Raw genomic sequence first — 12,851 nt, 5'->3', positions numbered from 1 at the left:
ATATATATATATATATATATTTTTTTTTTTTTATTCCTCTTTTTAGTCAACTTAAGCATAGGCATGTAAACTCATGAGCACCACTGTATTAGCACCGCCTGTTGTTGCAGAGACGTATTATGTTTCGCGCAAAGCATATGCTCAAGTCGATACTGGGTGTTCCGAGGCACTTTTTGGACCAACAGCGGGCGGAGGATCAGTCCGACTGCCTTTTCTGCCGACATTCCGTCGTTGTGCTGGTGTATCAGAGCCTCAAGTGTGTATGCTGTGTCAGCAGATCCCCCCAAAACTCACCTTGGCCTTGGTGGCAGCAGATGCCAAGGCAGCAGCAGCTGCGGTGGCAATGTTCCCCTCTCCAATGTCATGCTCCAGTTTCTTCCTCTTCTCATCTCCCTCCTCTGTAGCTGCCTTCTCTTCCTTATCCTTCTCCTGTTCTGAGGACGATGTCTCCATAGCCTCGTCTTTGTCTTTGTCTGACAGGGGCAAAGACAGACATTTAACTTCAAACTCCGAACAGTCACACAAAAAAATGTGTTTTGTGCAAAATGTTTTGTGCATTTTAAGCCTTTATTTAACACAACAGATGAAGACAGGAAAAGGGAGAGAGGGGGGGTGACATGCAGCAAAGGGCCACAGGTCGGAGTAGAACCCGGGCCCTCTGCGTTGATGAGTAGACCGATGTTTATGGGCGCCTCTACCAACTGTGCGCCTGCAAGTGCAACATTTTTAACAAATCAGTAATTAACTTCAAAAGATGACCTCTTCTGTATTACAAGTAGAGCTGAAATATATAGGTGATTATTAATCAATTCAATCCACAGAAGAAAAAAAATATTTTTCGTTAAAAGTAGTTTTCTAAGCAAAAATTACAAAAATTCCTTAAATCCAGAAAGGATTTGCTGCTTTTTTTGTGTCAAATGTCATAGTAAACCAAATTTGTGTTGTGGACTGTAGGTCGGACATAAAAGCCAATTTGTAAACTTAGCTTTGGGAAAAAGTGATGGCCATGTTTTAATACTTGACATTTTAGACACCAATGGGATAATTGCTAAATAATCAGCAGATTCAGTGATAATGAACTGAACAGTTAGTTGCAGCCTTAATTAGGAACTAACTGCTAAAGAAATTCCAGTTTCCAGAGATTGTGAACGTAAGGTGTGTGGAACATAAACTTATAATTCATTAGGAATTTGGGTGTTACCTGCTGAAGCCGTCTTGGCCTCCCCTCCCTCTTCACTCTCCTCATCGCGCTCCGACGCCTCAGATCCCTCCTTCTTCACCTTTTCTGTGGCCTCTATCTTGTCGCTCTTCTCCGCAGACTCGCTGGGCTTCTCTGCCTCGTCCTTTAACTCCGCCTGCAGGATGAGGACACAGACACACAATGAGAAGTGGCCTGTGCCAATGCCACCGGTAGTACGTGCCTATGTTTCAAGTCTGACTTTATGATCTGACTTCAGATTCAAACATTATGGGTGGCAAAACACAACTTAGAAAAAGCATTAAACAAAAGATGGTAGAAATGTAACAAATGGCCTGGACACAATTTCAAAGAACTAAACAGCCACAACAGGTCACGTACACTACATATTAGGTACATTAACAATGTTCCGTACGGATAACTTTTTTTGCCCATCACTAAAATAAAAAAATAAAATAAAATCAGGTCATGAATAAAATGTTAACGAGTGTCATCTTCAGTTCCCCCTCTTTAATTTCCCACCTAGCAAGAGACAACCAGGTCATTTGTTCCCATGAGATTGCAGTAAGTTTGCTAGTGGGCACTTAGCGCATGACGAGGAAAGTTCCAGGAATGACTAGAGCAGAATGGTCATTTCCACTTAATTTATGTCTTACAGCATTACATGCTGTAAAAAAGATAATTATAATTATGTAATCACGTGTTGAATAAATGCATTGAAATGAGCATTGGTTTTTTGCATGTCATCCTGAACGCAATGATTATGTTACAGCTATTTAATAAAAGGATCAATAATGTGAATTTTACTTACATCTATTTTCTATTTTAACATTTCAAACGTATTTTCATTAACAGACAGGAACCATTGAAATCAGGAAATCGGCTCTGTACGGAACATTGTTAAATCTTCCATACACAGGCAGAAGAGGTACTTTTCTCAAAAACTATTAGTCCAAAAGACACAAATATTTAGACCAATCAATTGATATTTCCCCAAAGCATGAGCACACAACATGCTTGTCTGGCTCAGTACTTGCTGACATTTATAAAGGGTCAAATATGAACGGAAAGTGTTTTAACGTAGCTGTAGTAAGAGCTGTTAAATGCTGTGATCACCAGGGCAAATGGAGCAATGGGTCGTTGCCACTTTTTGGTGGACAATCACTGGGATTTGGACATAGTGTCCTACACTGGTTAATGGATGCTAATGAAGATGCCATCAGGCCAGCAGAGTAGGGCCAATGTGAACATAAAAGAAATTCAATTTTACATACAGCCAGGGGCCTTTCCAAACTAAACATCAAATGTAGATTAGGGCTGGGCAATATATCCATATTATATTGACATTGATATACGAGGCTGGATATCGTTTCAGATTTTGGATATTGTGATATCCTGGTTTTAAAAGGTTGCATTAAAGTGATGTCCTTTTCTGAACTTACCAGACTTACTAGCGGTTTATTTATCCACATTACTGGTAAAGTGTCAACATTACTGGTGATTATTTATCAAAAATCTAATTGTGTAAAATCAAGTACTTGCTTCAGCACTCAAATGCAAGGTTTCAGAAAGCATGAGGGGTTGTTTTTTTTTAATTAATTCCAGGCTTTATCAATGCTTGTTAATCAAGCACAGTTCAATGGAATTACAGCCCACCCAATTACTTATTGTGGGTTATTGTGACAGGCTGATACTGACATTTGCTCACTGGCGGTGACTTGAGAGAGATAATTTTTGAAATTAATTTTATTGTTGTTGTTTTGATATATGTGCCATAAGTTGTTTTTTATTTATTCCTTTCATACAACCTGTCAAACAAATGATCAACTTTGCACTATGTTACACTGAAAGCTAAATTAAAAAGATTTAGATTTAAAAACTCATGTGTTAATATTTTGTTAAAGCACCAACAGTCAACCCTACAATATCGCCATAATATCAACATTGATGCATTTGGTCAAAAACCTAGTGGTATTGCCCAGCGCTAACACCAGTTATTTCTTTGATATAGGTTGAGTGCCAGAGACAGGGTAACAAAAGTCTTAAAGCACTTAAGATGGACTAATGCTTTGTTGATTTTAGTCTTTAAGTGGGATTTGTTGACATGCTAAATATTGGCAGGTTCATCCATTAACTAGAAGAGGTTTCCATTATACCAATCTTTTACAAATACAACCAATTTTCTAAAAATGCAGGTTTTCCTCGACATGTATGATCCACGAAGATCTATGAAAGGTGATCTTACCTTATCAGCCTGCTGGGAGTCTGTGTCCGTGTCTATCTTCTCTGCCTCTGGGGTTTCTGAAAGTAAAACAGCATGTCAAACTTAAAATTATCAACATTGTTAATGATTTATATTGTTGTGTAGAAGCCTTCATTTTAATTTCAACTGTTTATTTCTAAATGAATTGTTTACGCAGCCAAAAACCCAAAACACAAGCAAGAAGCAGGTTGAGATTGCATTTAGGCATGCATAATCAGATAAAGAAAACTTAAAGAAAAACAAGTCTATTTGACACTTGAGATACAACTGTAACAGAATGAGGCAGCACTGACATATTATCCTGTTTGAAATAAAAAGCCTTTATAAATTCACTGAGGCAAACACCATCAAAAACTAGTGTTTGAAGGAAGAAACTGAGGACAGGAAATTAAGGTCAAATGCATTTTAAGAGAGCAGTAAAGCGCGTGCGTAATGTGTGTACGAGCGCTTGCAGACATGTGACCGGATGAAGACTACTACTAATGTGTACGGTTGAGTGTTAAACCATGTCACGGGTGCACTTGAGCGTGCGTTAAGGGTGTGAATATTGATTATGTGATGCATGTGTTGGTTGAGAGCTTCAGGCCAGGCAGCACATTTAAGCCCATTGATTGCAACTGTGGCTCAGGAGGGCATTAATTCAGGTATAACAAATGATTGGTGTTGTGTGAGAGAGTTTGTGTGTGTCTGTTCAAATAAAAGCATTGAGCAAAACAGAGAGTAAGGAATAAGCACATGGCAGTGTGATGACCCAGTTTTCTGCTCCCCCTCCTCCCCTGCCCCATCTGCCACCGCTGTTTTTAATCCACTGGTTGCCACGGCTGTATGCACACACAAATATTTCTGTACAGTTCACCCCCCTGCTGGTAGAAAAGAACATATGTATTGCCTTCACATGGCAAGACAAACTGGTCATATTGGCCCAATATTCAGACAAAGAAAGACTATCATTTGTATTTAAAGATGGAGAAAAAACAAGGATGTGAGTACAGGACAAAGGGATGACACTGTCCATATAAACATGTCCTCGCACACACCCCAAAGATGCATTTCCTTGCCTAAAGATTTGAATATTATTGTTATGCTACAATCTGCTGCCCTCCAGTGGCTACTTACATTACAAAACACAACAACTACCAAATCTGCTGTGAATAAAACCAAATTATAGGTTATAAAGGCCAACAATCCTTTTAACAAACAATTTTCCGCCTCTGGTAGGAAGACCTTAACATGTTACCCACCGGTCTTTTCTGGCTCCTCAGGGGCGGTGCCAGCGATGCCACTGCTCTCCAGACCAAAGGCGGGGTCCACCTTTCCTGTGCTCCTGGCTGCTTCCTGCACCTTCTTCACGTGAGCCTCCACCAACTCAGCCGGCACCTCCTCACGGACGCGGGAGAACTCCTCTGCAGACAGAGAGGACGTTTCATCATTTACAATTCAAAATTGACATCCAAATCCAACATCTATCAGTTCCATCTCAGTTTAATATTTGTATTATTATTATTATTTATTATTATTAAAAGTTGTATTACCTGAAAGCTAGGGAAAAAAGGTACGTAAAAGGTAGGTAAAAATTGTTGTCCTGATGTTTATTGTAAAAAACGTTTTAATCATGGTGAAACTTTAGATTTCACATTAGACTCTGCAGTTTCATCTTCTGTTTGTCTGTTCTCACCTAGGGCTGCCCTGGCAGCAGCAGACGCCACTCTGGGATCGACCACAGAGGCCAGGAAGGCTACTGTGCTCATGACGGGGTTTCCAGACTGGCTGAAGGGTATAGGCTGGTAGGCCAGAGGACCCAGAGAGGCCTCGGTGCTCTCCATGTATGGATCCTCAATGGGCAGCCGCAAGAAATGCAGGATACACTCGTCCTGGGTGCGTGAACCGATGTGCTCAGACACTTTGTTCCAGTCATCTTTGAACATCTCCAGGGCCTGGAAGAGGTGAGTGGAGTGAATAGGCAAGTCTTAGTCATAGTATCTTGTCAGTGTGCAATATTCATAGGTGGTGGACAGAAGAAGAATGGGAGAAAAGATAAACAGATTAAAGTGTGATAAGGTGGAAAATGATGGGCTGAAGAGAGAGAGGATGAGGGTAATGTACTGACGACGGATGCGTAATTCAAATGTAAAAGAAGAGAAATAATTTACAAAGCTAGGAAGGAAGCGAGAAGGGCACTGAGAATGGAGCTAACTAAAGAGTTAAAAAGGAAGAACATGAGGGTAGTAGGAAAGAGAAAGAGAGGCAAAAACAAAAGAAAAAGAGTAATTGCTTAGAAATTGATAAAGATTAAAGACAAGAGTTTTTTACAGGTTTCTCTAATGTCCTTTGAGCCTCACCTCCAGCAGCAGTAGAGTCTCCTGCTCGGTCCAATCCCTGGTAGAGTTGGCAGCTTTACCCTGAACCAAAAGCAAAACGATCACATAACTCAAAAGAAATAAAATCATAATGTGGTAAAGGTTGTTAAAAGAGTCGTGTGCCAACCTTGAGATTTTTCTTGTTGTAGAGGTCGCTGCGAAGGCCAAAGTTCTGCAGGTCGATGGCCTTGTCTTTGCCTTTGTCAGCGAAGTTGGGCATTGGTGGTTGAGGGGGAATCTAAAGTGATGAAACAATGTTTACATAGTTTTGTTTTAGTCCCTGTAGAGATCTTTGTGTGTGTCTTTCAGTGTGTTTTGTAATGAAAAACTCAACTTTCTCCATTTAAAGAAAAGGCTTTCTTCCCTGCCCTGTATATTTTGGTCTGCCTTACCGGTGGGGGTCTGTGGTTGAGGGGCATGAGGCCAGATGGTGTGTCAGCAAGCACGGTGAAGTGGGGTGTGGGTGGGGGGCCCATGGGCAAAGGGCGACTCTCAGAGTCAACCTGGTAGTTTACCAAACCCCATTGCTCCAAAAATGCATGAACCCTGGATACAAAAGAAAATTAAAGCATATTGCCTATGCAATTAATTTTGTGTCTTTGTGGTGACAAGAATCTCTGATGAAAAATACCGGCCCATCTTAAGAATGCATACACCTTGGTAAAACATTAAAGCATTTACCTTCCCATTGTTGCTGGAACTTTGTTTATATGGGAATTGTACAAGAATTAGAGCACAAGCACAATAAAAATGGTGTAAACTTTATATTTCAACTTTCCAAAAAGGTTTAAAATATATATATTTTTGTTTTACTCATCACTAAAAAGTGTACAGCAATGGCATGGAAATCAGATTCTCATCTTCTCATTGCTAGATGGGTTTTTGTAAGTTAGCAACTGAATTCCATTTGAAAAAACCCCATACAATGTCAGAAAAGGATACAACTATGTGTGCACGATTTAGAAAATGTCACGATATAATATCGATTTTTAAGTAAAGGATTTGATTCAAAACAGATTCTCAATTAAAAAACAATTCACAGTATATAAATGTAGTTACTTTACCCATGCGATAGTATATACGGCAAAACAAAACTAAAATAAATAAATTCTATGACTTGAATTTGAATCAATTCTTGATGAGTACTGACTTTTTTGTACACCCCAAGATACAACATACATAAATCTTTGGCAGGCTTATTTCAAATAGATGGAAACATTGCCAATTTCTGTTTTGTATATGACATAAACCTATAACAACTATTGATTAACCACTAGTCATCTATTAAATAGCTCAAGATTATTTGAATACCACTTTAAGTTTGTTTGTGGGACAAGGAAGGAATCTGGAGCTAAGTTTGTGTATTTACTTTAGTATGGGTATTTTGCTCAATTTAGAAAATAGAAAGAAAAAAAAAATACTTTTCTCACCTCATGATGGCACAGACATCCCCAGTCAAGTTCCTGCGACACGAGGTGGAGGTGAGGTACTCCTGAGGGTTTAGCCGATAAGTGTCAATCATGAAGTTGCGATAGGCCAGGTATCTGATAAAAAGTTGAGAAGAACCACAAAAAGATGAGCATGTGCCTGGTGGTTTCGTGTCATTTGTAGCCTTGTTTGGATGATGGGTGGGTGTATGAACTCACATCTCTGGAGTTTTGGACTTGTTCTTTCCATTGAAGAATTCAGGCAAAGCTCTTCTCTCAATCTCATGGATGCTAGCAAATAAAAACAAATCCAAGATTTGGTTTAATCAATGATAAGAAAAATGGTGGTTCCTTTTTATCCGCTATATTGAAATCTGTTTAACTATTTAAATGTGCAATCTTGTTAAACCTAAGGTCATTTTTGATAACAGTGAGAGGCATAATAGTGAGAAACAAGTTTTTCATATTAAGTGCACAAGACATAGCCTAGAAATTGCACCCGAGCAGCAGAGCATGTCATTTGCAGCTAGGGTCAGTCTAACAACTCTCCACTGGCTTGGGAGCTGGAAAAACAAACTCTGGTCAGGCCAATAACATATTGTATTTAACATAAGGACGGCACAGTTGGGATGGTTCTGCGTGATTCCCTACAACTTAAAAACAAAGAAGATGGCTGCTGGTGCTGGTGAACAACGGCCTTTTGAATTGGCTTTGGAACTTACTTACTTACTAAATTACTCTGGAAGACTTGGAGTTAAGCACTGAAGTCATTCTTAAAAAAGGAAGATGTGTTTGGAGTTTTGCCGACCGGATACGGCACTAGTTTAATCTATCAACTAGCATTGCTCTGGTTGGTTGTAGCGCTATCCTATTATGTGCAGAGGGAATTTGAAAGACAGCCGTTTATCTCGGCACTAGGATTGATCCCTACCAACAGGGAGTTTCTGGCTTGTCGGGCTACACAAATACAGTTAGTGGTTTAAATAAAAAAACAAAAGATAAGAATAGCCTTGGTGCCCTTCTTAAAACTAAATTCAGCATTATAGCACAATATTTGAGTCAGATTTTATCACAAAAATAATCTGGAAAATGGGCGTAACATTTGTGTAGTAGTTTTGTGTTTATCCTCCTTCCCCAGCTCTTACCAGTTGTAGTCAAACCAAGCACCGTAGCTGGGTATTATGATGTGGTGAGTCTGTTCAGTCACATTGTCCTCGCTAGCGTCCATCAGTCGGTTGATGTCAGCTTTGCTCTGTTCCTCATCATCCTGCAGTAAGAAAAATAGACAGGTCAGCATGATCAATACATCTTCTGTTGGAAGAGCATTATGATGCCAATACAAACTTTCACTTTCTCTATTGACCCCAATGTGTCATATCAGATCAGAAAGATCAGATATTAAGTCAAAATACTATCTTTTCTGACAACAATCCTAATGCCAGTATTTTCTCCTTTTGAAATTTGCCTGTGTGTTGTTATCAACTGCCCAGCTTGCCAGTCAGGCCAGGTTGGCAGATAAACCTGTAACAACGTGAACCCAGCGCGCTACAGCTGTAACATTAGTACAGCCATGAAAGCAACAAACAAATGAACAGGATCAACAGAGATAGATTCTACCCAACCTAAAAAAAAATGGCATGTTTCAACTTAGAGCATTAAAAAGACGTAGAGTTGGCTAATTTCTCCTGGACAGGTAAGCATTAGCTTCAGGCTAATTTATCACAGCTACAAGGGACGTGCATATTATGTAATTTCAGCATTCACACCCAAAGTGAATTAAATAGATAGAGCATCCGAGTTGGTTACCCATATCCTGCAGTCCTACTAGCTAAGTCGCTGTGCTGTGAAGTATGTCTGGCTATGGGAGACAAGTGTCTAGCAACATTGTGGTATATGCTGCCGTCTCAGTCGGATCTGGGGAAGAGGGGGTGGGGGAAACTACTATCTCCAGTCATTTGAATTTGTACTACAGTAACTATTTTAAACACTAGCTGTCAGTTTTACATATTGCACCTTTAAATAATGTCAACATTCTCACTCACACAGTCCATGCAGGGTCAGTGGCAACAGACACACACTGCTCTCCTCTAACTGTGACGCACACACACCACATTGCCTTTTTCCGTCAAATACATTTTCTGGGGGCTGGAACTGTGAAGATCCTCTACATTTTTTTACTGAACCATTAAAAACCCTACGTTTTCTGATTGCAGATTGTTGGCGCCCTACCAACAATATGTTTGACTGTGACAACAGCACTTTAAGCTCTAATAATATCTGGAGATTATTTGTGGTCCACAAACAACACACACCGTCCGAGTCATCATTCATCTTACCTTTCCACCAGACAGCACAGAGTCGTCCTCCATGTCATCTAGAAAAAGTCAAATCTGATTTTAGTTGAGAAGCACCACAAGGACAAATAATCCTTTTGAAAACCATCTAAAAATGCATTTCTTCTTCTGAATTTAATTTCCTTAATACACAACTCCACATATCAATTCCATTATAGATACTTACCCAAGTCGGCCCCATTCCCTCCTTTCACTGGAGTACTCTCACAGTCTTTCTTTGAATTAGCTGTGAATGGAAGAAAAGAGAAAAGATGAAAAAGCGCAAAGATTATTTCTTTTATTTTTTAAATTCGGCCGCGGGCATGGAGGCATTGACAAGCACTCTGGTTTGCAAAAGAGGACAAAAAAATTAGAGACAGGGTATGTTTTTTTTGGGGGGGGGGGAGGGGACAGGACACAACATCCCAGATGGGACTTGCTCCAAAAATAACATTTTTAATAAGGATTGTGTGTTTGGTTTTAAAAGGTTTTATAAGGAGAATACAAATCAGGCTTCATTTATCCACAGGCCGTTTTTCTACTTTTCTGACGAGACAATGTGATGTGGTGTGGTGTGGATGTGTTTTGGTGTGTGTGTGTGTGTGTGTGTGTGTGTGTTGTGTGAGAGAGACAGAGGATTGTTGTTGCGTTGATGTTCTGTCATCCTCATGCCCCAGTGTAAGACAACCTCAAAGGGAATTACAGAAACCCCACCAAAAATTTTAGAACTGAAAATAAATTATGACTGACTCTAAATCCGATATAGAAAAAAATAATGTACGTGTATTAATTTTATTTTGGGCTAATATGAAGCTGGTTGTAACCAATTGTATAATAGATTATTACCTCATTAAGACATTATTGCTTATATTCACTGATTTTCTCTGTTTTATCATCATTGCTAATTTAATAGCTTTTGTTTTGGACCAAACAGATCATGTGAAGAAGTCACCATGGGATTGTATTTCTCTTTTTACATTTTGACCAAACTAACCAAACACCCTTGGCATTTACCATTTTTGGACATGCTGCCCTCCTCCATGCTGGCACCAGCTGAGGAGTCATCCATGTCCTTGGTTACGTCCTCCTCTGTGTCTTCCTCTTCGCCTCTGTGGCCCCGCCGCTGCTTCCAGTGAGGACCCGGGTTCCTGACCGCAAGAAAAACAATCTATTATTGCAAGCAGCTCAAACTAGCCAAATATCAAGATGAAGCGTGTCAAAGGTATTCCAGACAGCTTCCCTCAGCTTTATTTTCCATCAGCAGACCATGAAGCCACCAGCACAAATTACTTCAGTTATTGTGTTTGGACTTAATATTGTTAAGTCCAAACTTTGCCAACATCTTGTTTATCAGTTATTTTCTGTTTCCAGTGCATAGACCCTTTGGTGACATCCGAAGGAATATACTCTTGTTTGAGTGACATTTGCTTAAAACTACAGTGCCCAGCGGATTAAGGAAATTCAAATTTAAGGTTCTGTCCCTCAGAACATCAGAGAACTCACCACATACACACTGTTCAAAAAACATTTTAAAAAACTGGTTCATAACACATCAGATGTGTCAGCATTAATAAGAATATGTATTTTCCCTCAACCCAACCGTGCGGCCACTTGTGTCTGTTATGTCAATTTGTACTATTTTATTTTTCCCCTAATATCTGAATTATAGCAAACTGGTACACATAGTATTTGGTCTAATTCTGGTGCATTTACACTGTCCCTGTCAAATTAATTAATTAAATTAGTGAGTCCTGTGTGCTACATTAATTCAATTTTATATTTTATTTTACAACTTCAATAATTAGCTCTACCTCTGGCTATTAAGAGTAATATTTAAAGTGGCCTCCTTACCCCTTTTTTCCTCCCTTCTTGCGGGACTCGGCCGGAGTGCTGGGTGGCGAGGGCGAGCGCCTCCTCTTCTTGCTGGCAGAGTTGGCCTTGCGCTCCTTGCGATCGGGTGTACGGGAAGACTGATCAGACAAACCCCGTGCAGCGCAGGGAGCAAGGGATGGAGGATGAGAGAAAGAGCCGCAGAATGAGAGGATGGAACGGTTGCACACACAAGGAGGGGAAGCGGTGGGAGAACGACAGCAGGGAGGGGGGGGGGAGGATGCTGTGGTGGTGGAGAAGACAACCAGGGTTCCTGTCTACTGTTCACTATCTTGAAATAGTTTATCATCAACCCAAACCTTCACTTCGTGATTCGTGCATAGTGGTGGAAGCTCATCTTTAGCAGACAAATCACCTACATACTACGGCTGCACAATATGAGGAAAAAATCTATTTAGGATTATTTAGACTAATAAAGTGATTGCAATACAATTTCAAGATATTGGAGGGAATGATCATTATTGTATCATTTTCAATGAAAATAACACCCATTTTCTATGAGACCGTAAGGCAAAAAGAGTAGGAAAAGGTGTTTATATTTCCTTTTGACTTGAATACAAATTAATAAATGATATGATGTCTGAAAGTCTAGGTTTTGACATCAATGCAGAAATATATGTAAAAAAAACTATTCTGTAACCTATTTTGTTGACTATATCTTGCTTTAATCAAATTGGTTTCCTGTATATTTACGATTTACCTATTTTTTAGATTTTGAATCTGTCCTGAGACAGCTGTCCCTGTCCCTCACCTAGCAGCAGCGTGTCGCCAGACACGTTTCTGGTGTGTAGGACATCAAAAAATCCACGCAGCTGACACACAACAGAAACGTCACAGTTGCGTGGCGCAGCCAGTGTGTAGCCGGCCTTAGTTTACAGGGTTGACATATTTTACCTTAAACAAAAATTGCGCACCCCCCCTGCAATTTGGATATTGAACTAGTCCATAGTGCGATTTTGATAAAATTGCAATTAATTATGCAGCCCAACTACATACTATAGTTTCTGGTTGTTAGATTTATTTATTTTTTCCACCAGTGTGCAAATCTCTGAATCAAACAGGCTTCAGATAATCTGCTCTTTTAGCTCTCACCATTAGTTGGGAGCATTGCAACATTGGCATGACCAGTTAAATCTAAACTAACAGAAACTGTGAGGGTTTTTTCATGGATGACAGTGAATAAATCAAGTCAAAAATGTAACATCTAGACATCTAATTGCAATCAAGTGAAAGCAATTGTCATGTGAAGTAATTTGTGGCTAGTGAACCTACTTTAGTTTACCAGATTTTATTTAGATTATAAATCCTAGTTATTGTTCAAAATAATTTTCCAAACATGGACAGAAACCCTGAAGTAAATTAGGAGACAAAGAGCGAGGAAAG

At 39.6% G+C, this 12,851-nt stretch overlaps 1 protein-coding gene across 3 annotated transcripts in view; it reads right to left on the bottom strand.

The window, feature by feature from the left end:
* smarcc1a (SWI/SNF related, matrix associated, actin dependent regulator of chromatin, subfamily c, member 1a) overlaps positions 1 to 12,851 on the bottom strand; it is a 28,699-nt gene that overhangs the window by 9,514 nt on the left and 6,334 nt on the right. Inside the window, exons 10-24 of one of the 3 annotated variants that reach the window (XM_034873535.1) lie at positions 11,430 to 11,548; positions 10,593 to 10,726; positions 9,766 to 9,825; positions 9,582 to 9,619; positions 8,391 to 8,512; positions 7,465 to 7,536; positions 7,249 to 7,362; positions 6,211 to 6,364; positions 5,946 to 6,056; positions 5,801 to 5,860; positions 5,137 to 5,395; positions 4,703 to 4,864; positions 3,444 to 3,499; positions 1,202 to 1,355; positions 295 to 473 (exon numbers count right to left, since the gene is read on the bottom strand). In XM_034873535.1, the coding sequence (XP_034729426.1) occupies positions 295 to 473; positions 1,202 to 1,355; positions 3,444 to 3,499; positions 4,703 to 4,864; positions 5,137 to 5,395; positions 5,801 to 5,860; positions 5,946 to 6,056; positions 6,211 to 6,364; positions 7,249 to 7,362; positions 7,465 to 7,536; positions 8,391 to 8,512; positions 9,582 to 9,619; positions 9,766 to 9,825; positions 10,593 to 10,726; positions 11,430 to 11,548 (1,794 nt within the window). Of the gene's footprint in view, positions 1 to 294; positions 478 to 1,201; positions 1,356 to 3,443; positions 3,500 to 4,702; positions 4,865 to 5,136; positions 5,396 to 5,800; positions 5,861 to 5,945; positions 6,057 to 6,210; positions 6,365 to 7,248; positions 7,363 to 7,464; positions 7,537 to 8,390; positions 8,513 to 9,581; positions 9,620 to 9,765; positions 9,826 to 10,592; positions 10,727 to 11,429; positions 11,549 to 12,851 lie in introns of all 3 variants that reach the window. The other 2 variants (XM_034873536.1, XM_034873537.1) reach the window with 2 other exon arrangements.

Source organism: Etheostoma cragini, chromosome 6 (genome assembly GCF_013103735.1).
Source record: "Etheostoma cragini isolate CJK2018 chromosome 6, CSU_Ecrag_1.0, whole genome shotgun sequence".
NCBI lineage: Eukaryota > Metazoa > Chordata > Actinopteri > Perciformes > Percidae > Etheostoma > Etheostoma cragini.
Note: the sequence above shows the minus strand (reverse complement) of the source record. Positions and strands in the feature narration are given on the sequence as shown.